General features: G+C 33.9%; 3 protein-coding genes across 5 annotated transcripts; 1 reads left to right on the forward strand and 2 right to left on the reverse strand.

Annotated features, from left to right (window-relative positions):
- The first annotated feature begins 10,759 nt into the window (after positions 1-10,759).
- LOC126752596 (aromatic-L-amino-acid decarboxylase) lies at positions 10,760-19,064 on the forward strand. 3 transcript variants are annotated; one of them, XM_050463525.1, is made up of 6 exons: positions 10,760-10,991; positions 14,039-14,152; positions 14,266-14,351; positions 16,824-17,058; positions 17,122-17,520; positions 18,015-19,064. In XM_050463525.1, exons 2-6 carry the CDS (start codon positions 14,078-14,080, stop codon positions 18,726-18,728), a joined length of 1,509 nt encoding a protein of 502 aa, XP_050319482.1. In that variant the 5' UTR covers positions 10,760-10,991; positions 14,039-14,077; the 3' UTR covers positions 18,729-19,064. The 3 variants fall into 3 exon arrangements, with proteins under 3 accessions (XP_050319482.1, XP_050319483.1, XP_050319484.1); XM_050463526.1 differs by having other exon boundaries at positions 14,042-14,152; XM_050463527.1 differs by lacking the exon at positions 14,039-14,152.
- Positions 18,378-20,814, reverse strand: LOC126752599 (protein anon-37Cs). The gene is made up of 4 exons (XM_050463530.1): positions 20,648-20,814; positions 18,805-20,571; positions 18,595-18,715; positions 18,378-18,540 (listed from the first exon to the last, which is right to left on the reverse strand). The coding sequence occupies exons 1-2, from the start codon at positions 20,653-20,655 to the stop codon at positions 19,080-19,082; spliced, it is 1,500 nt and encodes a 499-aa protein (XP_050319487.1). The 5' UTR covers positions 20,656-20,814; the 3' UTR covers positions 18,378-18,540; positions 18,595-18,715; positions 18,805-19,079.
- Positions 20,815-21,392: 578 nt separating this feature from the next.
- Positions 21,393-22,683, reverse strand: LOC126753686 (3,4-dihydroxyphenylacetaldehyde synthase 2). The gene is given in 4 exon segments (XM_050465362.1): positions 21,393-21,898; positions 21,901-22,101; positions 22,104-22,542; positions 22,606-22,683. Coding segments are annotated over 4 exon segments (1,224 nt in total).
- Between the last annotated feature and the right edge of the window lie 1,462 nt (positions 22,684-24,145).

Here is a 24,145-nt window from a genome sequence, read left to right on the forward strand (position 1 = left end):
GGTTGCCTGTGTCTGTGCTTCGGGGGCAATGCGCACATGCCCCACGGGGGCACTGGAGGTCATTCTGGATCTCGCACCGCTGCATCAGGTGATAAAACAAGTAGCAAAACATATCATGCTGCTAATTTCAGCAGAGGGCTACGGAAGAGGGAAGCTAATGTCCTCTCGACAGATGGAGGCACTAGCGGAAAGCACACCGCTGGTCCTTCTCCCAAAGGAAGGCACCACGAAGAGGATTAATTTCAAAAGGAACTACAGAGTTACTATGGGCAGCAAGACGGAGTGGAGCGATTCCACGCTGGAAATGGTGCTGGAAGACAGTACCATCCAGTGGTACACTGACTGCTCAAAAATACAGGAAGGTATTGGGGCAGGTATTGCGGGACCGCGTACTAAGCTGTCCATACCAATGTGATGCTTCCCAAGTATCTTTCAGGCTGAAGTTTTTGCCAAATGTCAGTGCGTAGAAATCAATCTCCGCCGCAACTATCGCAACCAGCGCATAGCCATTCTCAGCGATAGTCAAGCGGCACTAAAAGCGATCTCAGCATATGAGACCAAATCGCTTTTAGTAGAGGAATATATAGAAAGGCTAAACCGCCTATCCTTGTGCAACCTGGTGCCGCTCTGCGGCAGCTTCCAAGATGATGGGACCAGAACCATGCATAGCGGTAGGGTCACACACCCTTAAGGAGCTGCTCCTCACGGAGAGAGAACGGCATTGGCAGCAGGCAACAAATATGCGCCATGCCAAGCTGCTTCTAGGGGGGTACAACCTCTCAAGGTTCAAAGCACTAATCAACCTCCCCCGAGACAAATTCAGCCTTCTCGTCGCGATCTACACAGGGCACTGCAAGCTCAGGAAGCACCTGTCCAACATAGGCATAGTCTCCTGTGCTAACTGCCGGTTCTGCGACCTGGAACTGGAAACACCAGCACACCTAATTCTGGATTGTACAGCAATCTGCAGAAGAAGGCTTAAGGCCCTGGGTTCCATATACATTAGCAGGGATCACATCACCTCAATAGCGCCCGGCAAACTCCTGGAACTTTTCAGGCTGTTGGAACTTTGGGAAGTTATGTGATATAGGAGAGGGCACAATAGACCCTAGGTCGCGGTGCATTACCTCGTTAATAATCTAATCTAATCTAAATAACTTTCTATCGAGAATGCTTCTGCGTTTCTCAAAAGTTGGTTGTGTCCGAATTGCGGTTGGTTGTATGTTTGATTTTCTCAAAGTATTACAGGATAAACTTGTAACGATTAATCTCCGTTTGGATGGTAAGATTCAGATAAGTTGTCTTCTAACAATAGACGGAAACGTGCTGTTTCGACGGGACTGATCAAGTGGAGAGGAGTGTTGGATGAGTGGGAAACGCCTCTTGTTGTTGTTGTAGCGGCAGAATTCCGAAATTCCGAGATCCACTCTAAGCGGACAACAGCAAGAATGATGCCTAAGAAAACTTTCTTGTTTAATATAGGAGATAGGTTTCTTTCTACAGATGTTCTTCAGAAGACACCGAAACGAATTCTGGAAATGTTCGGCAGGTTTATAGCTTCCTCAACTGCGTCTTATTAGGACTCAGACCTAGCGATATAGTTGTTTTTGATGCAGCGATAGAATTCTGCTCAGTTGACAGTCCTTGGCCGGTTAATCCGGGTTCATTACAGTTACGTAGACCCAACTGTCGTGGGAATGTAGGACTATTTAGTTCTTAACCGGCGGTTGAGTAAATAGTGTAAATTGAATGCAATGGTCTCAGATAGTTATATTTATAACATAATCTCAATGCTTTTCCATTGAACCGCACCTTCCTTAGTAATTTGACTTCATAGAATTTACTGACAAAACCTTCTCCATCCCATCAATTGCTACGAACGTGGTCGTTGGCGTGCCCAGATTCCACAAGCTGATAGTGCCTATTGCTGTTGGCTTCGTTCTCATTGACAAAACGGCGAAAATCCGCCAGAATTTCCTCGTCAAGCGACAGTTTTAGCTAAAGCCAGGTTGATCTCCTTTTAAGAAACCTCAACTCAAAGTTTTGAAAGATATTATGTTATCATAAGTGGAAGAATAGGAACTGCAGTTGTGTACTGCAACCTGTTCCAGGATAAGATCAAGCTTTGTTTACCTTAAAATGCCTACTTATTCTAACAAAGCATAGTTAGCTTACTGAAATCTAATACGATATAATTCCTTCGTTGCATTTGAATAGGTGTATGAGCTATTTAGTCGATATTTTACATCCTATCCTACAACTGCAGCTAGAATACAAGTATTTCGTTGTGTATGACATTATATGGTAGAGCAATATCATAGGACTCCGCTTTGAGCTTTTTAAGAGGGTTTCGCTTAGCTAGGATGATGTGAAAAGCTCACACCATCAGAAGCTTAATTTTATTTTATTTTATTGTTTTACTCGACTACAATAATTTTTCAGAAAATGTTGGCAAAACCACATGAATTCCTAAAATTCATGAATTATTTATTATCCTTGGACCTCTACTCAGCTCATGTTTATATTATTTTTATGCGGATAAGAACATACCTGTATAAATATATGGCTAGGCTAGGATAGGGGTTCAACTTGACAATGGAGTACCAAAAATTAGATCCACCATGAAAAAAATTTAAAATTAAAATTTTTTTGGTTGAGGACTTCAAGTATCAGAATAACCTTCGAAAACACTATATGACGACCGCCGGCTTATATCAATTTTTGTTCTGACTAGCATAAAAATTACTTTATAGCTGTCTCCAATCAGCATTAAACCATTCGGTGTCGACTTAAATTGAGATATCTGATAAAAAATCAAGGAAGGAACCATATATAGGGAAGGAAGTTCGTGCAAACGACCTCACCGACGGATTGTGCTATTATTATATACGACTATTTTCCGTGGAATTGGAGTCGTAACTTTGTTTTCAATATAAAAAAGACAATATTGTCGTATATTCTCTTCCTTCGGTAGCAACAGTCTAAAAATATTTGATTTTAATTAATCACTTCCAGATCCCGCGAAAGTTAATGTTACAAAAAACCACGATCCCGTACTGGCACCCTCTGATATAAAGTTTTCAGGATAGCTGTGATTGTAGGCATTTCTATAGACTATGTAGGTCGTATTCTCCAAAATGACTGTGCGATGGATAATGTGCGTAACCAAGAGACTACAGTTTTAACGCAATCTGAAGGATAATATGGATACAAACCCAAGAAACAGTCAAAATAGTGGATTTCACCCGTCGAACTTGCTCTAAAGAAGGTTTGTCTATTGGGCGGAAAGGTGATGGACTCCGTTTTCTCGGATTAGATGGGATTCCCATGTAGTGATCGGCTGTCTGTCTAATACAAGGCCCTCAATCCGCTTCAACATTGGATTGTAAACAAAACAGTCCTATTTGGCGATCAAAAAATCTAAAATCTTCCCATTATAAACATAAGTCTATAAAAAATGCACTACAACAATAATATTGATTTTTTATATCTCCTCTCCCAGTTTCCAGTTATTTGCTCGCAGCTGTCGGCTTTTAACTCAGTTCAAACGCATAAATAAATTAAATAAAAGTCAAACTGCTGGAGAAATGCCATTGTCGTGTTTCTTTACAGATTTCAGCAACGAGTGACTCTCAAACGTATTATAGTATTGATTGACGTAAATGGGGAGGGAGAAGAGAAATTTGGCGCCCATGAGTCAATGGTAACTCCCAACCTGTTGGCATGAAGAGTAGTTGTGCAAATACGAGTATGTATCGTAAAAGTGTGCCGAGAGTGAGGAAACCCCCATTTATCCACGCATAACTCACATTCTCACGTTTATGTAGTACTTGCGTATAGGCGAGTATGCGTGTGTAGCAGTTGATGCTGCGTACATCGTCACCCAAGCAGTGACGTTGGTGCTTTTTGATAAGAGGTCTCAATGCATAGGGTGTACTGATAGGCATTGTTTTATGGTTTATATAACTTTTTTTTTCTTTAAAACTAAAATATTTATTATACAAGCTACGTTCCAAAGAAAACAGGACTTAAAAAAAACAGAACAAAAGATTTTTTCGGCAAAATCAATTTATTTTATTCAAAATAGTCTCCTTCTGCTTCAATACAGCTTTTTGCATGGTCCAAAAGCTTGTCGAACGAGTGGGTTAGCTCGTTGGCCGGTGTGGCCGCCAGTATGCCGGTGCTAGCCTTTTTAATGGCCTCTGCAAAACGCTTCCCTTTCATGGGCAAATACATTTTTTCGAAAAGGAAGAAGTCGTGCGGTGCCATATCAGGTGAATACGGGGAGTGGTTAATGGTTAAAATGTGATTTTTGGTCAAATAATCGGTCACAAGATGTCCATCGAATGTTGGATCCTGAGCAATTTTTGGTCGTCAGTCAATTTGTGCGGAACAAACCGTGCACACACTTTTCGTAAGCCCAAATGTTCGCTCAAAATGCGATAAATCGATGTATTGGAGATTTTCAATTCCATTTCCATGAATTTAAAATTTCGGCTGATTTTTGATGAATTCATGCACAGTTTCGATGGAATTTCCGGGATCAGGATTTTTAATTGGCCCATTTATGTCCTCACGACCACTTTGAAAACGTTGAAACCACTCGTGCACTCTGCTACGGGATGGGCAATCATCGCCATAAACTTGTTTCATCAATTGAAACGTTTCGGTAAAAGTTTTACCAATTTTAAAACAAAATTTAATGTTGGCTCTTTGTTCGAAGCTCACTTTCGCTCCGATAACACAAACATACTGACACTTAAAACGCAATAACTTCACTTCCAATCAATGAAATGTCAGGAAACTCTCACTGGACAATCGAGAAAGATAGCAGATTCTAACGCATCTGTCAACATATAGATGATAATTTTATTTTATAAGATATCTTCACGCAATTTGGCAGTTTTTCCAAGGCAACGCGACAATCTTCGAACGAATTGTTCAGATCGAACCACTATAACATCTACATATTTGAAAAATTTTTAACCATATTTTAATTTTAATATTTCCAGATATTACACTAAATTCTCTGTTATTAGAAATCAAATTTTCATTAAAGGGAAATTTCACATTGAAGCACCCTTTATTTGCTTGCAAATGCAGACTCATAATTTTTATGTACGAGTGCGTGTGTACAAACGATATAATATATTGATATACATGTACTTGTGTATGTATATTTATACTCTTGCAACATGTTGCTACAGAGTATAAGAGTTTTATTCACCTAACGGTTGTACGTATTACCTAAAACTAAGCGAGGTAGATATAGTGTTATTTATACATAGATAAATGATCAGGATGACGAGACGAGTTGAAATCCGGGTGACTGTCTGTCTGTCCGTTCGCGCGATAAATCAATAACTAAATACGCCAGAGACATTAAATTTTACCCTCGAGATGATATGACAGAGCTTTAGTAAAGCCGGGATCAAAATTGGACGATGGGCCTGGCACCGCCTACTTTTAGGTGAAAACACTTATCTCGAGACCCACCCGACCGATTTCAACCAAATTTGGTATGTGGCATTCTTCCGAATTTCTTTTTCTTTTTATATTACTGTGTGAAAATGGGCAAAATCGGACTACAGCCACACCTACTACCCATATAACACAGTTTTAAGATCTATCTGATTCTTTCGAGTGTACAAATCAAGAAGCAATTAATAAAACGGAATAAAACTTTGCACAAATAATGCCTTTAGAGTCCACCTTATGCTCAAAAATTGTCCAAATCGAACGAAAACTGTTGAAGTCCTTAGGTACCGAATACATTATTTGGATCCCAGTACCTAAAGTTGACTTTTTACCGATAATATTGGTCAATGTGTCAGATTTATAATTGAAACTCAGAGAGAATTCTGGATTCTTAGTTATCTTAATAAATTTAAGAGAGCGTGTTTTGTATATAATTTGTACTTAAAATGTATAAAATCGGGTGAATCGCCCTAGACCCATATAATTAACAAACCTTGACCTTAAGCACCTGAAGGTACTTTTTGGCTTTAATCCCTGCAAGTTGAAGAGGGTGAAATGTTCGGTTATACCTGAACTTAGCTCTTCCTTACTTGTTTTATATACTTATGTACATATGTTATATGTATGCCCGTGACCACTTTAGAAGTCGAAAAATCACTGGAACTAACGAAGCTAATGAAAGTGGTTAGAAGCAGGGTGAAGTACAGATTTGATGGCAGTTGTTGCTGCTATTATTATGTTGGAAGCTGTTATCGTCACTCAGTTCAGATTACGTCAGACAATGGGCAATGTTTGAATTAAATGAAAATAAAATAAAAGCCAAGCTAAATAAATAATGAATGAAAGATAGTTTAAAACATAGATTTAATATACTTGTACATATATACATATGTAAATTTAAAATGTATTATCAAAATTAAATTGATAGCTTTTTGTAATAATTTTTATGTATTTATGTTTTTTCTATACATGCCTACAAGTTTACATATACACATTTGTTGTATATGTATATTACGTTAATCTGCAAAATATGATTTTTACACTACTATTTGCTGGGTTCGCTAACTCTGAAATGTTCTAAGAATGTTGATGAGTTTATTTTCGCTCAAATTTATTGTGAAGAAAGTTTTCAAGAAATTAAAAGTTATTGAAATGATTTATTTAATTACAATTAAAACACAATAATTTTCGCTGGACGAATGCAATAAATGGAAATCCCATTTAACTCTATCTATTGATTGGTCTATACTTGATCAAACGCAATAAAAATTACTTTCTGCGTGAAATACTCGTATATGAAATAATGACACGTGAATCCAACTGGCAGTCGGTTGTTGTCCCGTGAAAGTCATCCAAATCTCCCGAAAACACAACAGGCTAATAGAGAACTTTTTTCTTAATTCACATGGCATCGACTACTTTGAACATGGTAGTTCTACTAATCAACAAATAGTGTTATGCCTTATTAGAACGATTGAACGTCGGAAACGAACTTAGGCCTTTCACTTGTATATGAGAGAGTCGCATCATAGACGCTAGTATCTTGACATCTCATCATATTATACTCGCATTCTTTATTACTCTGTTTAATTTTTTTGTATTAATTGACTGTGTACATGTTTTTGAGACCGTTTTAAAATAATAATGTGTAATGATTTGTTAGAATTTTTTAGCTTAATGTATATAATGGGATACCAAAACATTAAACTTTTTTCAGAGTCGGTGAAGAAAATTTCACGGAAACGGAAACCGAAAGATTGATCCATCCAGAATTTTTTGAGCGAACGAAGACAATTATTGATAATAATTTCGATTTTTGAAGTCATTTTTTTGATTTCACCATCAAGGTTTTGACTAGCCCTTCGATAATTACGTGTATTCATCGATAAAATAGCGTGTTTTTGGTTTTTGGATTTAAGATAATTTTAAGCAAAAAAAGTCCTCCTGCAAATCGGCTGTGGAATCAAGAAAATCTTATTATTATCTGTGGTCCATTTTTATAAGCTGCAAATCAAGTTTAAATGTATGTATGTAAATTAGAGTAAATTTTACTAGTTATTGTATACAAACATACATATGTATATATATTTTACTTTAAATATAAATTCTATTACTGTAAATATCGCCAAACAAAATTTAAAAGTTCATATACATATACAACAATATACATATGTATACGTACCCATAAACACGCGTCAGTAACATCGAGTCGGCGCTTTAACTGTTCATGAGTTTACTTATGCCTTAATTAACTACATAAATAACAGTTTTACGAAAAATAATACTGGTCGAAATCGAGATTTCAAGCGTCTTATGATTCACTCAACAGCGAACAGAATCGATACCAGTTCGGAAGAAAAAATATTTAATTCATTAAAAGCGTTTATTTTTCGATAAGATCATGTACCTGTGCACATATTTTTGTTTGTATGTATGTATGTAAGTTGGTTTCGCTTTTATAAAAGCAAATAAGATGTCGACTAGAACCACATACATACTATGTACATATGTATGTATCTATTCATGGACACACGACAGTTATGCATCTGCAAAACTGTGTAAATATGCATATGTGTATGTATTGACTTATGAATTGTTATTGTAGCACAATAGTAGTTAAAAGTGAATGTTAAACGTTCGTAACAACGGTACTTACTTTTAAACATATGTACATATGCATGTATACTTCCAGGGTTATTTGACAGGGCCGCTTTAGTGTGAAGAATTGAAAATAAGGGCCCAAAAATGTTTTTAATTTAATTTAATAGAAAATCTTTATAAAAATTGTTAATTCTTGCACGTATGTATATATATGTACATGAGAACCGTTAAATGTTATGTGGATATGGGAGCTTAGTAACAACTATTTAAATACTGTCAAAAATAAATATTTGATAATTGCTTTCAATGACAGGCATATTACTAAGTTATGCTAGACTAAGTCATTATAGTTGATTGAGATATCTTATAAACTAACTTTAATACCAGATAAATTATCCTAATAACTAAAGGAATGACCTCCAAAAGGGCTACAGCCTTTGCCATGCAACAGTTTTATAGTTATGAAGGTCCGATTCGATTCCACCTGTTTACTAGTATATTTCATTAAATTTCGACAGTAGAAATAAAAAAAATATTAACCATACATATACTGGCCGAGAGTTACATAATATAAAATGCGAATCAAAAAATATTTTGTCGTGGTAACAAATATCTTCTGTTACTTCTTTTTCACTCATACCGAACAAGTACAGGAAATACGAAAGTCACTAAAAACATATACAAGGTGCGTTCCAAAGTAAGTCTAGCGCCCCCTGGTGGCGCCATGTATATGTCGACTGGTGCGTTAGAATTTGCTATCTTTATCGATTGTCCAGTGAGAATTTCATGACATTTCATTGATTGGAAGTGAAGTTATTGCGTTTTAAGTGTCAGTATGTTTGTGTTATCAGTGCGAAAATGAGCTTCGAACAAAGAGCCAACATTAAATTTTGTTTTAAAATTGGTAAAACTTTTACCGAAACGTTTCAATTGATGAAACAAGTTTATGGCGATGAATGCCCATCCCGTAGCAGAGTGCACGAGTGGTTTCAACGTTTTCAAAGTGGCCGTGAGGACATAAATGACGATCAACATGTGGGCCAATCAAAATCCGTGGTTACCGGAAATTCCATCGAATTCATGTGTGAATTCATCAAAAATCAGCCGAAATCATTATTGAAATTCATGGAAATTGAAAATCTCCAAAACATCGATTTATCGCATTTTGAGCGAACATTTGGGCTTTCGAAAGGTGTGTGCACGGTTTGTTCCGCACCAATTGACTGAAGACCAAAAATTGCTCAGAATCCAACATTTGAAGGACATCTTGTGACCGATTATTTGACCAAAAATCACATTTTAACCAGTAACCACTTCCCCGTATTCACCTGATATGGCACCGCACGACTTCTTCCTTTTCGGAAAAAATGCATTTGCCCATGAAAGGAAAGCGTTATGCAGACTTAGAGGCCATTAAAAAGGCTTGCACCGGCATACTGGCGGCCTTACCGGCCAACGAGCTAAAACACTCCTTCGACATGCTTTTGGACCGTGGAAAAAGCTGTATTGAAGCAGAAGGAAACTATTTTGAATAAAATAAATTGATTTTGCCGAAAAAACCATTTGTTCTGTTTTTTTTTTAAGTCCTGTTTACTTTGGAATACACCTTATACAACTAAGTTTCCGAAAGAGCTGTCAAGCGGATCAGGGCGGGATGGAATATCTTAAGTATATACATATGCCTGTGTTTTGAGCTATCTACAACTCGTCTTAAGTATCTAGGAGCTTCGGAGTTCAAGGGACAAGAGGGAGTATCAAACGTAGTCGCTCTTAAACTTCGCAAAAAGCGTTGATGTTCTGTATGGCGATTACTTCACCTAAAACATATACATACATATAAAATGAGAAAAAGTTTCACTTTCAAAACAAAAAAGCTGAAAATTACGTACATTTATGTTATAAGTGTGCTACGAACCAAAAACTATATGCGCTAAGCTTTACACAAGCTCTCACAATTACGACATCTGTCACTTAAATAGAGCTTTACCAGCTTTCAGCACCATTAAGTTACCGCCACTTCAAACTAATGATCCATTTCCGAGAAAGGTTCACTGTCACCAACATAAAATCGCACGCATCACCCTTAAGGGATGTATCTATGTACCTCCATACATACATACATATGTACGTATGAAGAGTCTACACATGCGTAACATTTGACAGTTCGGGCTTAATGTTTCTTTTTTTATAATTGATTATCGATAGTTACATACATATACATACATACATATATATACAAATATTTACTATAAATCTTTCGTATATACATATAAGAGTGTTATCTTGCTTAGACTTCTCACGAGCTGCTGCACGTTTCCACCGTTGCTGTTAGTTCCGCACACTTCGATCGTTAAGGTGCTGTTTTAGCTTTATTTGTAGTTGGGTTTTTCTGATAAGATTCGCTTGCATCTAACGCTGATTAAAACGCTATGAACTGCATTCACAGAATTAAGCAAACGCGCTTCAGCAGATAAACATACTTATGTACAAATATACAAATATAAAAGTGTGTGTGTGTGTGTCAACCAACCACTTGTTGTTACAATTGGTCTATATTATATATATTTGTATGTATGTACATATATTTAGAAGGCACCTGCGCATTTTCGTTGCTCCGCTTTTGCTGAACCGGTCCTGCGGGGCTTTTTGCTTTAAATTTCGCTTCAATCACTGAAGTCTTTTCAGTTGATAAACGCTCGTGCTTTAGTTAACTCGAACAGTAGTGAACAGCATTGCCGCGAGCTCACTCGTTTTGTTCTGTATAAATATATTTATATACAAGTATTATAGTGCTAATAGGTTTTATTGCCATTTATTGTTGTGCGGCAGTTTTAATTGAATTTGTTGCTCATAAAATTTACTTAGAATTACAAAGTGTAAATAAGTGCAGACATATACAAAGTTAAATTGTGGTGAGTGTGCTGAAAAGGAAATTTTCATAACTTTAATAAAAAAAAAAAAAAACAAGTAGAAAAAATAATTTTTTTTTATTACCAAATTTCTTAATAAATATTTTTTTAGTAATTGTTTTATTTTATTGTTAGATGTTTTTTATGCATTTTTTTTTAATAATTCTTTTAAAATAATATTTTTTATATAATATAATAAGAGAATAATTCTTAAAAATTTTGGTATAAATAAGTTAAAAAAAATTCTAGTTTTGTGCCTTTTCCAATAATCGTGTGCTACAAATCCGTATACATACAAATTTATAAGTGCATATACCCATTGTAAAGATATACATATGTATGTATGTACATATTTGTGAACTGGCTAATACACAAGTGCATTAACACAAATTCTTTTGCTTTACTATGTTATGTTATGCTAACTACATTACTGTTAGTTCATATTCAAGCTAAAATATACATACATACACAAATACATATATACGCATTAACAGCACAAATTTACTTTATTAATGCTTATTCTTTTAATTACCTGTCGATTTGATACACAAATAACAAGGCTAACAATATTTCGTATAAGCTTTTATAGTATATTTGCATAAAACGCATAATATATACATACATACATATGTACATAAGCACATAGGTAAATGTATGTATGTATGTATTAAATATTTACATTGAATCTTTGCCAATGGGTTTCGGAGCGCATAAGTCAGGGGCGTAGCACGTAGAAAAAGAAACATAGAAACATGCACGGTACTATTAGGTTCATTTGTTATTAGTAATTTAGGTTTTCTTTATAAAATCAGTAGTTTAAAGAACATATATACATACCTGCAGTTAAAATTAAAAATATATATATATAATGTATATTGTTTTTGCGTATTTGGGTAGTCTAATTACATTTAAAAATAACATAGTACTAAATTTTTAATATCAATCAGCATATCTTTGAACGGGTTTTGCTCAAAACTGCATTTTCCAACTTTGGCCGAGTTGTCACTCAAAAACTAATCATCCGATCGCTTTGATTTTTTCCGCTTATTTATTATACGTTATATTTCTTCTTACGATGACCAGTCAGTTTTTCGATTGTATTAGAAATATAACTTTAGCGAGCCAAAAATCATCTTATTTTAATCATTGCCTATTTTTAGGCATTTAAGCCGATACACTTCTGATACGAGTATAGTGAGCATAATTTTAAATACTCCTTATTATTTATTAAAATTATGATTAACGATTAAATATGTAGGTTTTACAACTATTTAATACGTTAACTGTAATTTTAAAACTTATATTTTTATATTTTTTATTTCTATAAAATTGGTTATGGAAGACTACTTGGAGTCAAAAATTACTATGTTTAAAGAAATTATTTGGCTAACTTTATCATTCAATTATATTACAACAAAAATTAATATTTTTTCTTGATTTTTTTTGCCTATTATACACATATGTATGTATATTTTTTTACATTTATTTATATTGATATTAGTGCAATATTGAATTTAGTGCTTCCCACTTTAATGAAACTATTGTAAACTTATTTGAAAAATAATTATATTATGTAAATTAAAAAATTAAAATCTCGTGCTTTTAAACTTTTCAAAAAAAAACAAAAAAAATATTCTAAATATTTTTTAACAAATCATATGTTTTTTAATTATATAAATAAAGTAAAAACATATATTATATGTAATCCAAAATTTTTTTTCCGATTTATTTATATATAAATAGTTATGAATGAAACTTATGATTACCAGACACGATAAGCAAAAATACTTAAGGGGGAATTCTAGTCTAGAATTCAAATTTTGAGCAGTTTTTTGAATTTTATTTAAAAAAAAACCAAAAAATATTTTTACCATCCATTTTTTTATGGTGTCTTTATTGATATCTTAAGAATACAGAAAAAAATGTTACAAAAAAATATTCAAAATTAAAATAATAAGAGGGGGCGCATCCTGGTGACATTGATCCTGACTCTCCTTGTGGTCTGAAAAAAAAATCAAAAGAAATTCTTAATCAGTAAGGAAAATCAGGGAACACGATTTTTTTTTTTTTAATAAAATTATTTTTTACGCTTTTTTTGAAATTCCTGAATTTTTTTTTTAAATATTAAAAACAAAAATTTTGACACGATGCTGGTAGAAACGATAAAGGATTATATAAAGAAGGTTCACACAAAATTTCAAGTAAATCGGTTGTATAGAACTTGAGATAATGCCGTGTGGAACAAAGTAGTTTCGAGAAAAACGGGTTTAAAAAAGTGAGTCAAGCCGAACCGGGCTAGGTACTGCGTCACTAAAGCTCTGAAAATAATTTTAATTTTCAAAAATCCTTTGGAGGATATGTAACTGTAGCTCTTAAAATAATTTTAATTTTTAAAAATCCTTTGGAGGATATGTCCTTAAGGGTCTAAACTTTAAATATATGAAAAAAAAACGATTTTTTTACCATCAAAATTCTAGAATAAGAATACAAAAAAATTAAGTACATTGTTAGGTTTACATTGGCTTAAAAACAAAATCCAAAGAAACACAATTTTATAGCCCCTACCTCAGGGAACACGAATTTTTTTTTTTTCCAAAAATAAAATTCATATTTTACCAAAGATCAATGAATGTAACCATAAATCGTGTATAAATATGAGATAATTAAAGTGTTAGAAATTAAAAAAAAAAGCCGATAATATTATTAAATTTTTAATTTTCAAAAATCGTTATAATTTATATATATAAAAGCCATCAGCTTTGGATATTTTCTACAAATATATGAAGAAAAAAACGATTTTTTTCAAATGTTCTTCATTGTGTGAATAAAATAAATAATAATAATGAATTATTAGTAGCAATGGGCTTAGTTGGAAAGTATAACCTATGAATATACTTATAAATACCTACGTACAGTATTTGTATAAATTAATAAAAACTTAAGTACATTGTTAGATATGGAACACCTGCATTATTAATAAACACATGCATATCCATTACTGTGACTGCTTTTACTTAACATATTTCTTTCTATTCTATTTCTCTATAAAGTAGCAAAAAGTCAAAATTTATAAAACACTCTTCAATAAAATGAATAATAATTTGGAAAATTTGGTGAAGGGTATTTCTGATATAAATATGGATAAGCTTGACCCTAACGTGTCGGTAAGTTGTGTATATAGATTTTCAAAATGGTATTTGCTTTATTAACAGGAAACTATCTTTACTATAAAATATGGTTTTATGAAAAATAAAAATTTAATTTTATTAACCCTTAGATCGACATGGAGGCACCCGAGTTCAAAGATTTTGCTAAAACGATGGTTGATTATATCGCCGATTATTTGGAGAATATACGCGATAGGTAAGCAAAGCAAAATAAAGAAAAAAAGTTGATCACTCAGCAGTGTCAAAAATCTGCCCAAATGAATATACATTGGTATTGAACTTGTAGCTCTATCTTTAAGAAAAGAAACAGACATGTAAGGGATGTCACTAACATAATATTAATTAATTATTGATAGAGCTAATAAAAAATGTAGAAAACGCACTTAAGAGAGAGCCACTATCTGTGAAACGTGCTATCTCATGAAATCTTATCACTATTTAACACAAGTCAAGCCACTTACAATTGAGAGTAAAGTCTCTATATAGTATACAAACATATTTCTACATAACTGTATTATAATAATGAACGCGTACTTAAGATTACAATTTTTGTTTAATTTTACAAAGTTAAAGACGGGAAATTATTAAAAAATAATAATCTCGGTTTTTAGGTATTAATGTGATAAGTTAGAATTTTTGTAAGAATTTGCTTACTTTTCTAGAAATACGAAATACTAAGTTTCGAAAGAGATATATTTATGCGATCGCAACTTTATAAAAAAACTTACTATAGGAGGTTACACTTCCTATTAAGATTAAGTGCGCTCGTTAAAATTCTCTACCAAATGCAAATCAGATAGCGTTAATAGCGGTAGAAAGCATATCAACTGATTTATTTTTCAAAATTTATTGTACATGTTTGACAATGTGCACCAAAAGAAAATATTTTGTCGGAGCATAGTTAAATTTAAAATTTTATCGCGTCAAAGTTTAGATTTATCAAAAAATGTTTTATTTCAAGTAATAATAATGATAATTTTATCTCTCTCAAATTTCTTTAGCACAAAATCGTTTACTTTCTTGCTTTGTGTCGTCACTTTTCGCTCTCGATTTCGATTTTTGAGTGATTGAACTTTTTTGCCGTTTTCGAATGGTCAATTGTCAAATTATTTTCATAAAAATCTACAATTTTGTGTGTTTTCCATTTTTCTAATTGATGTAATAATAAAGAAGATTGAGATTATTTTCGAAGTGGCAGTTATAAATTTAATCTCCTTGTGCTTTTACTTGATTAAAATAAAAAAAAAAAACGAAAGAAAACATATAATTATGCAAATGAGGTTTTTTTCTAATATTGAAATTAATAAAAAAAATAATTTTTACAAAAATTGTACAAAAAAAATTATTATTTATATGTACATATGACATTTTTTTCTCTAATATTCAAATATTAAAATGCTTAAAAATTTTACATCCAACTTTTATATACAAAAACTTGTTATTTACCAAAGAAGTCATGTATTAGTTACAATTGTTATATGTACTTATACATACATACATATGTATGTATGTATGTCTGTATATATGCAAATTTTAATTCAGTTGCGCTCCATTCCATCAATAATTCTCACTTTCAAATACCGACATTGAAATACAAAAATAAAAATATACTAAGCAAAAGCACAAAATCACAAAAAAAAACATTCGGTACATTTTCTGTCACGCCTTAAGGTCAAACCGAATGACTGGTTCCGCACTTTCATTTCTTATTGCAATATAATTAGCATTTAAGCCTTCAGTTACAAATCTAAGAAAAACGACCAGCCAAATGAATGAGTAAAACTGGCAGCAAACACAATGAGCAACACGTGTGCTTGTTCTTCAATGAAACTCGGTGAATGTACTTACATATTTATATATTCACTGCGAACCAATGAGCATACATAGTATATATAAGCATAACTGCATTTAGATGTATGTATGTCTATGTATGAGTGCTGTTAATCTTAGCTTCAAATAATTAGCTAACCTTGTAATTATATAACTAATTAAAAGTGAAATAATAATACGAACGGCATTAGGCTCCATTCATTGCATTGTCACGTTATTTATTGTTTTACGGCTGAATTTTACTATTACGGCAATATTTAACAAATAAATTGTTATCTGTCTGATACTATTTTCAATAAATTAGATGATTTTTGAAAGCTTGATTTTCAAAACTGCCCTGTTAGTGACAGATTTTGTCAAGAGGGTTCTGCTCTGTCATTTTTGATAGGACGGATATGCGGTTCAGCTCTATTTACCGTTTTGACAGCTTTAATATATTACCATAAATTAGTACTTCGTTTCGGAAGTTTTTCTATTCTTCAAAAAAAGGAATCAAATATTTCGTGGTTGTGAAAAATTTCTTCGTGAATTATCCGGATGTCTAACGTTGTAATACCTGTACTTTTCAAATCTTCCGTGGTCGTGACGAATATCAATTTCGATCGGACGGATATCCGGCCTGATACTTGTGATGACTGGAATTATACGATACTTTGTTTAAATAGTTTTTCTCAATTTTCTTTGATTCTTCATGTCTGAGAAAAATTCGGAATGTACAGTAATTTTTTTTTGAAGATCATCCTTTTTCGGTTGATAGATTCACAATTCTTTAACATATGCACACAATCTACATCCTGTAAATAAAAAATAAATATTTAACGTTTTTAAATAATTTCAGACGTGTTCTTTCCGATGTAAAACCCGGTTACTTGCGACCACTCATTCCCGATGCTGCACCGGAGACACCAGAAAGCTGGGAGGATGTTATGAAGGATATTGAACGCGTTATAATGCCTGGCGTCACACACTGGCATAGTCCAAAGTTCCATGCATACTTTCCAACAGCCAACTCATATCCAGCCATTGTTGCAGATATGTTAAGTGGTGCGATCGCATGCATCGGTTTCTCTTGGGTATGTTGTATGACATTATTCTCAATTATTAAATTCGAGAAATAATCATTTTTATTTTAAAAGATTGCTAGTCCCGCATGTACCGAGTTGGAAGTAGTCATGTTGGATTGGTTGGGTAAAATGATTGGTTTGCCCCAGGAATTCTTGGCCTGCTCGGGTGGTAAAGGCGGTGGTGTGATACAAGGAACAGCCAGCGAAGCAACTCTTGTGGCACTTTTGGGTGCTAAAGCTAAGAAAATCGAAGAGGTTAAAAAACTGCATCCAGACTGGAGTGAAAATACAATCATTTCAAAATTGGTTGGATACAGCTCTTCACAGGCGCATTCGTCGGTTGAGCGTGCTGGTTTACTTGGTGGTGTTAAATTGCGTGGCGTACCAGCTGATAAAGACAACCGGCTTCGTGGTGAGGCTTTAGAAGCGGCAATTAAAAAGGATTTGGAGGACGGACTTATACCATTCTATGTACGTATAAGTAAAATACATTGGTTAAGGAATTTAGAAATAAAATTAATATATTTTTCTTTAGTGAAGTTTGTCATATATGTATTTGTTACTTTAAATTTCTTTTCCATTATTTGAGTATATTTGTTATGTGTTCGAATATTGTTTTTTTAACTATTAGAAAACGCTAGCAAAAATACTTTTTCGAATACAAGAAGTTTAATTTTGCTATTTTTTTTAATTAAAAATTTAAAATTGAGTAGCTTAAAATTCACAGCTATAAAGCCTTTTAAAAATGTTTGAAATAATTAAGGTTTTGAATTTTTTAATATAGCAGCGTTTTTAATATAACGTCTAATTGTGTTTGTTATGACAATTGTCTATACTTTAAATTTTTTAAGCAAATTTAAGTACATACATACATACATATATGTCTATGCCAATTTTTTATAAGAATATCTACGCTCCAGTAATTTCGAATAAATTTCTAATATATTTTTTATGTCTATTTGTAGGCCGTCGTCACTTTGGGCACTACTAATTCATGTGCTTTCGATTACTTAGACGAATGTGGCCCTGTTGGCAACAAGTACGGCGTTTGGATACATGTGGATGCTGCTTATGCGGGTGCCGCTTTCATTTGCCCCGAATATCGTCATCTGATGAAAGGCATCGAAACAGCAGACTCGTTTAATTTTAATCCACACAAATGGATGTTGGTGAATTTCGATTGCAGCGCTATGTGGCTCAAAGATCCCAGTTGGGTGGTGAATGCTTTCAATGTGGACCCATTGTATTTGAAGCACGACATGCAAGGTTCAGCCCCTGACTATAGACACTGGCAAATTCCATTAGGTCGTCGTTTCCGTGCTTTGAAATTGTGGTTTGTACTACGTTTGTATGGCGTGCAAAATCTACAAGCACACATAAGACGTCACTGTGGTTACGCTACACAGTTTGCTGATCTCTGCAGAGCCGATAATCGTTTTGAAATCGTTGGTGATGTAAATATGGGTTTGGTTTGTTTCCGTTTAAAGGGTGCTAATGAAAAGAGTGAAAAACTTTTGAGACTTATTAACGGACGCGGTAACATACATATGGTGCCGAGTAAAATAAATGATGTATACTTTTTGCGTATGGCTGTTTGCTCCAGATTCACCAAGCCAGAGGATATGGAGTATTCTTGGCATGAAGTTAGTGAAGCTGCTAATGACATCTGCAAGGAATAAAAACAATAAAACCAGTTGTATTAAAAATGAAGACTTAAAACATAAAGAAAGAAAATGACTCATTTAGGGAACGAACCTGAAGTTGTACTTCAATTGGTTCTATGACAACGAATGCCTGCTAACATTCTCTCTACTATATATATATTCCATTAGTACATAAATGCTTAAATATATTATTGTTGTTGATATTATAGCCAAATACTATTTACTTAATGCTTTTAACAGTTTTGCATTGTTGTTGTGTGTTATATGCTAATAAGTAAGCTATTTATAAACTTTAAATCAAAGTTCATGTTATTAAAACGTAATTAAAAAAATATCACATTTGCCATTTCATTTCTATGGTTTTAATTAAACAGCCTCGTGTTTTTTGTAGTGATCGATTATGCGTTGCGCCTCTCTAATGCCACTCTTATGCGCACCATCTACAGTACCAAAGCCTTCTACTATGGTTGCATCGCCAGCAAAAAGTAGACTTGACATGGGTCCCACCGGCTCGGCCAGTGTTAAAACGTCATTTATTGTGCTACCAGTGGAAAAATAAGGACGACCACCCAAATAGCATGCCAGTGAACTCCAATTAGAACGCAAGATCGTAGAAGGATAAGGAATATTTTGATTTTTCAACAGTGTACGCAATAGATTTGTAATTTCGGTTAGCACTTCCATATCTGGTAATTTCTCAATTTTTTCGTAAAATTCACCACCAATAATTACTTCTACCACTCTATTGCTTTTTGGTAATTTCGATATCTCGACAACTTGTTTCGTCCATGTCATATCTGAATTAGTACCATCAGCTTGCCATAATGGCCGCAAACTACTCTTCAGCCAGCTGTCTATATTTCCCTCGTATTCAAAATAAATTTTTACTGGACTTCCAAACCCAAGTTTTTTTATGGAATTTATTTTGTTGCTTGGTAATGACGGTCTGAACATATTTTCAGAAAAGATTTTAAGTACACCCAATGGCACTGTGCAAATTATGTGATCTGCGCGAAATACATCACCATCTAAGCAAGCAACACGTTTTCCACCAATTTCTGGCGGTATATACCAATTGATTTCACCAACCGGCTTGCCAATCCTTAACTGCGTATTGCAGAGATTTTTCGTTAAGACATGTAATATGTTGTCTAAGCCAGTAGGTATGTAAATGTAGTTGCCAAAATTGACACCATTTTTCAACTTTGTTATATGTTCAATATTAACATATTCCAGCGAGCAACCTAAAAGGCTGCCAAACTCTTTGATTAGTGAATTGAATATTTCATTTGCAGTTTTCCGTTCGTCTCCATTAAAAACCGATGTTATTAATCTTGATTTTTCAGCTTGAAAATATGTGTGTAAATTATTTAAGTCATCCATTGCGCCAGTTCTGTATTTTTCATCCAACTGTATATGTGAACAAAGCCGCTTGTAGAGTCTATCTATTAACTCGGGTAGTTTCCGATCAACTTTTTCTCCAAATGCATTTATATACAATTTGTCTTTGTTTGGTATTACTTTTTTCGGTAGCCCTCTCATGCTTTGCAGTATGTTGTAGACCGTATCATCTTTTGCGTTTATGGGCACAAATTTCGCGCCCAATTCGCAATAAGCATCACCGAATTGCTTGGAAATTATACGTCCACCATAACGATCAGTAGCCTCCAGTACTATTGTTTGTTTGAAACCATTTTTAATTAAATGATTCGCAGCTGACAGACCGGCAAGTCCTGCGCCAATAACGACTACGGCTACCTCATTTCTGGGTTTATTCAAAATGTTTGTTGGATATGTGGTTTTGAACGTATTATTAACTAGGTTTGTGCCATGTAGTTTTCGTCCAACACAACGAATGCTGTAAAATTTGTGTTCAATAAACATTAGAAAAACTTAATAGTAGGCTCTAGAAACTAAATGTCAACTGGTCTTACTATCTCATTGCACTTCCTTTATTTGCCGTAAATTAAATTTTTTAACTGATTATTAAAGACAACTATTTTTTGTAGTTTTAAATGGTAATTTATTTTCACTAAAATGTTTGACTTGAAATTGCGACCGAAATATTTTTTATATTTTGTTATTATTTGCTGTTATTACCAGATCTTCATTTTCTTAGCATTTTAGGGTATTTAACAAATATATCAGCTGGGCAAAATGGCGCTGCCACCCTTGACTACATATGAGTTCGGAAACAGTCACGTCTAAAAAATAAATTGTATTTTCTTCAAAAGTATGCTACACCAAGAAAAGTGTTAAATAAATAATATATGTATATTAAAAAGTGCAACACATATTTAAAATTTATTATAAAATGGAAAGCATATAACATTTAGTATTTAGTATTTATTGCATTACTTTCATAAATAAATATATTTTTATGTTTAACGGTACCTTGATAATAAATTATTTTATTATTCAATAATTCATCATCTACAGATATTAATTATACGTTGTAAAATTGAATGATGATAAGTTAACTCATCAGATGATAATCAACAGAAACTCATATTATGAAGGTTAAAGAAAATACATAAATATTTGTAATTTCTAGTAAAATAAAATTTGTTAAGTATTTATTTCAATTAACTCCTACTTATACTTCTCAGATGAATTGAATAAATACATATCACCTAAATTTAAAGACTTCCGTTTCCTTAAGGATTCCAAACAAATTTCTCATATAGTACTTTTGCATTTGGCAATGCCATCCGGTATTTTCAATTCTTCCTGTATTACACGCATTCCACTCAGTTCACTTTGAATTTCAGTCCAGGCAAAATTAATGTCTTCCTCTTAAGTATTCGTACCACATATAACAAAACGCAAGAAAATCTTTGCACAATGTATTGATTGCACCATATATATTCTTTTACTGTCCAATAGCCGTCGCAATAACCGTGTTGCCAATTTACCTCTAACTCTGAACCAACCGATGCCAAGTGAGCGTTTAGCCACCAATTCAAAGCGATTATCAACTAAAATATATTTTTCGAAACGCGCCGATAGTTTCAGATGGTGTTGTCAATGTCTACGTAAACCTTCAGCACCCACTGTACGGAAAGCTATCCAGATTTTAAGTGCCCTAAAACGTCTACCCAAGGATATTTGCCAATTGCGGAAACCAGGCAAGTCGTGCTTATTAGTTTTCTCATTGTTTTCTAAGTAGATGCGGTTCACTTGAAGAGCTTTCTAGCATCTTTCGGCCACATTACTGCACAATCGTAATTGACCATCAGTAATTTGTGCAAATTTATATTGAGGGAATCAATATCATGCAATCCGTCGTGCAAATGTGCGTATTCATCCAATGTCAAAGCAGCGCCTACATATGCTGCATCCACATACAGCCAAATTTGATAATGCTGACAGATTTGTGTTGTGCTTTGATGTCATCATAAGCGCAGGTGCCAGTTGTATCAAGTGCAGCTATACACATTGTGGGTATTAGTCCTCGAGATAAATCTTCTCTTATCGCTGCTTCCAACTGTTGTGCGCGCAGTACAAAATCATCTGCAGTGGGGAGCAATTGGATCGGCAAACAGTCTAATTTGTCTGACTTTTCTATACAACTATTACTCTGGTCGCTGGAAAATGCAGTTAATTTGCTTCTGATAATACTTTCGCTTATTTCCATTCGTTTTGTCATTCGTTGCACCATTTGCTCACGCGCTGTCACAGCAAGTAAAATCGCTTCACTTGCTGAACTCTGAATTATACCACCGCCAGGACCTTTCGCAGAGTGTAGAAAATGCAGAGGTAATCTAAGAAATTTAGCAAGCCTATCCAAAACAACTACTTCAAGTTCAGTGCAGACTGGACTGCAATCCTGTGGAAAATATTTGTGAATTAGCAACTATGCTGATTCAACCATATTAGATAATAGACTCACCCAATTTAAACCCAGTACGCCAAGGCCAGCTATGAGTAACTCTCCGATAATAGTTTTCAGCTTGCTCTGGCATTTCATCGGGTAATGCGTGATTTATCGAAAACGGCTCGACCGATGACAGTACATTGCTAATTATAAAAAGAATTTAAGTAGTTATACATTAATGTGTATATATTTTTTCTATAAGTTGTAAAAGCTCATTATTTACTGGTTAAAATTACTTAAATCCTTTACGAAGAGATTTACTAATCCTTTTTTTATCGTACAATAATTATAAATAGACCATTCTAGCAGTCGGATTCGCTAAAACAGTCTCTATGTGGATTAGTACTCAAAATAAAGAGAATTAAAAAATTTACTACATAGCAGACTTCTAAGCAAAAATAGAAGATGATTTTTTACCCGATGGTAAAAAAATTACAAAAATGTAAAGTTATTAATTGAAAAATTGAGTAATTAATAGGTTGTCAAAAAAGTCTTGCGGTATTTTCGCTAGTTGGCGCTGAAAGCGCGTAGTTCTCGTTTTATTCGTCGCATCGGGTCATGCTATACTTTTTCGGAAAGCTCATTTCACGCGCTAACACCTGTTTGATTGATTGTCGTTTCTTTTAAGTCGTTCGTGAGTTATAGCATCGCAAACATGGAGCGAAATAAAGAGAAAATACGGCATATTTTACAGTACTACTACGATAAAGTCAAAAATGCATCTCAAGCCGCCAATAAAATTTGTGCAGTTTATGGACCCGATAAAGTTTCCATTTACACCGCACAACGATGGTTTCAACGTTTTCGTTCTGGTGTAGAGGTGGTCGAAGATGCGCCACGCTCCGGAAGGCCTGTCGTAGAAAATTGCGATAAAATCGCTGAATTGGTCGAAAGAGACCGGCATAGTAGCAGTCGTAGCATCGGTCAAGAGCTGGGCATGAGTCATCAAAAATTCATTTCAATTTTAATAAAAAAAAAAAAATTCAATAAAAATACCGCAAGACTTTTTTTAAAACCCATTATTTAAACTTATAACAGGTAGGCTGAAAAGATCCTAACGGTTTATAGAAAAACACAAGTTTCTCTCTCTGAACTCTCTGAAACTTTCAAAGCCACAGTAAAGAAGAAGTCACTGGCGTCAGAACCGGAGAAAACGTGCAATGCCGTAACAATTCGAGGCGCAATCAATTCCATTATGCAAATTGTTTTAATTGATTTGTGACACAGTGACCCCAGAATAGGGCCCTAGAGCTTTCACACATACAAATATTGATGAAAAATGTGTCCAACAAGTTCCTTTAATGTCACATAAAATTTTTTTCTGGTTTTATACCCTGAACACGGTATATTGAGTTTGTCACAAAATTTCTAACACCCAGAAGTACACGTCGGAGACCCTATAAAATCACGATCAGCGTGATGTGCTAATTTGATTTTGCCGTCTGATTCTATATACCCGAACTAGTCCTCAGTTTTGAAATATCGCTTTGAAATTTTGCACACGTCCTTTTCTCCCCAAGAAGCTTAATTGAAAACTTTTTTGAAATGATATCTT

The sequence above is a fragment of the Bactrocera neohumeralis genome, chromosome 3 (genome assembly GCF_024586455.1).
Source record: "Bactrocera neohumeralis isolate Rockhampton chromosome 3, APGP_CSIRO_Bneo_wtdbg2-racon-allhic-juicebox.fasta_v2, whole genome shotgun sequence".
Classification (NCBI taxonomy): domain Eukaryota; kingdom Metazoa; phylum Arthropoda; class Insecta; order Diptera; family Tephritidae; genus Bactrocera; species Bactrocera neohumeralis.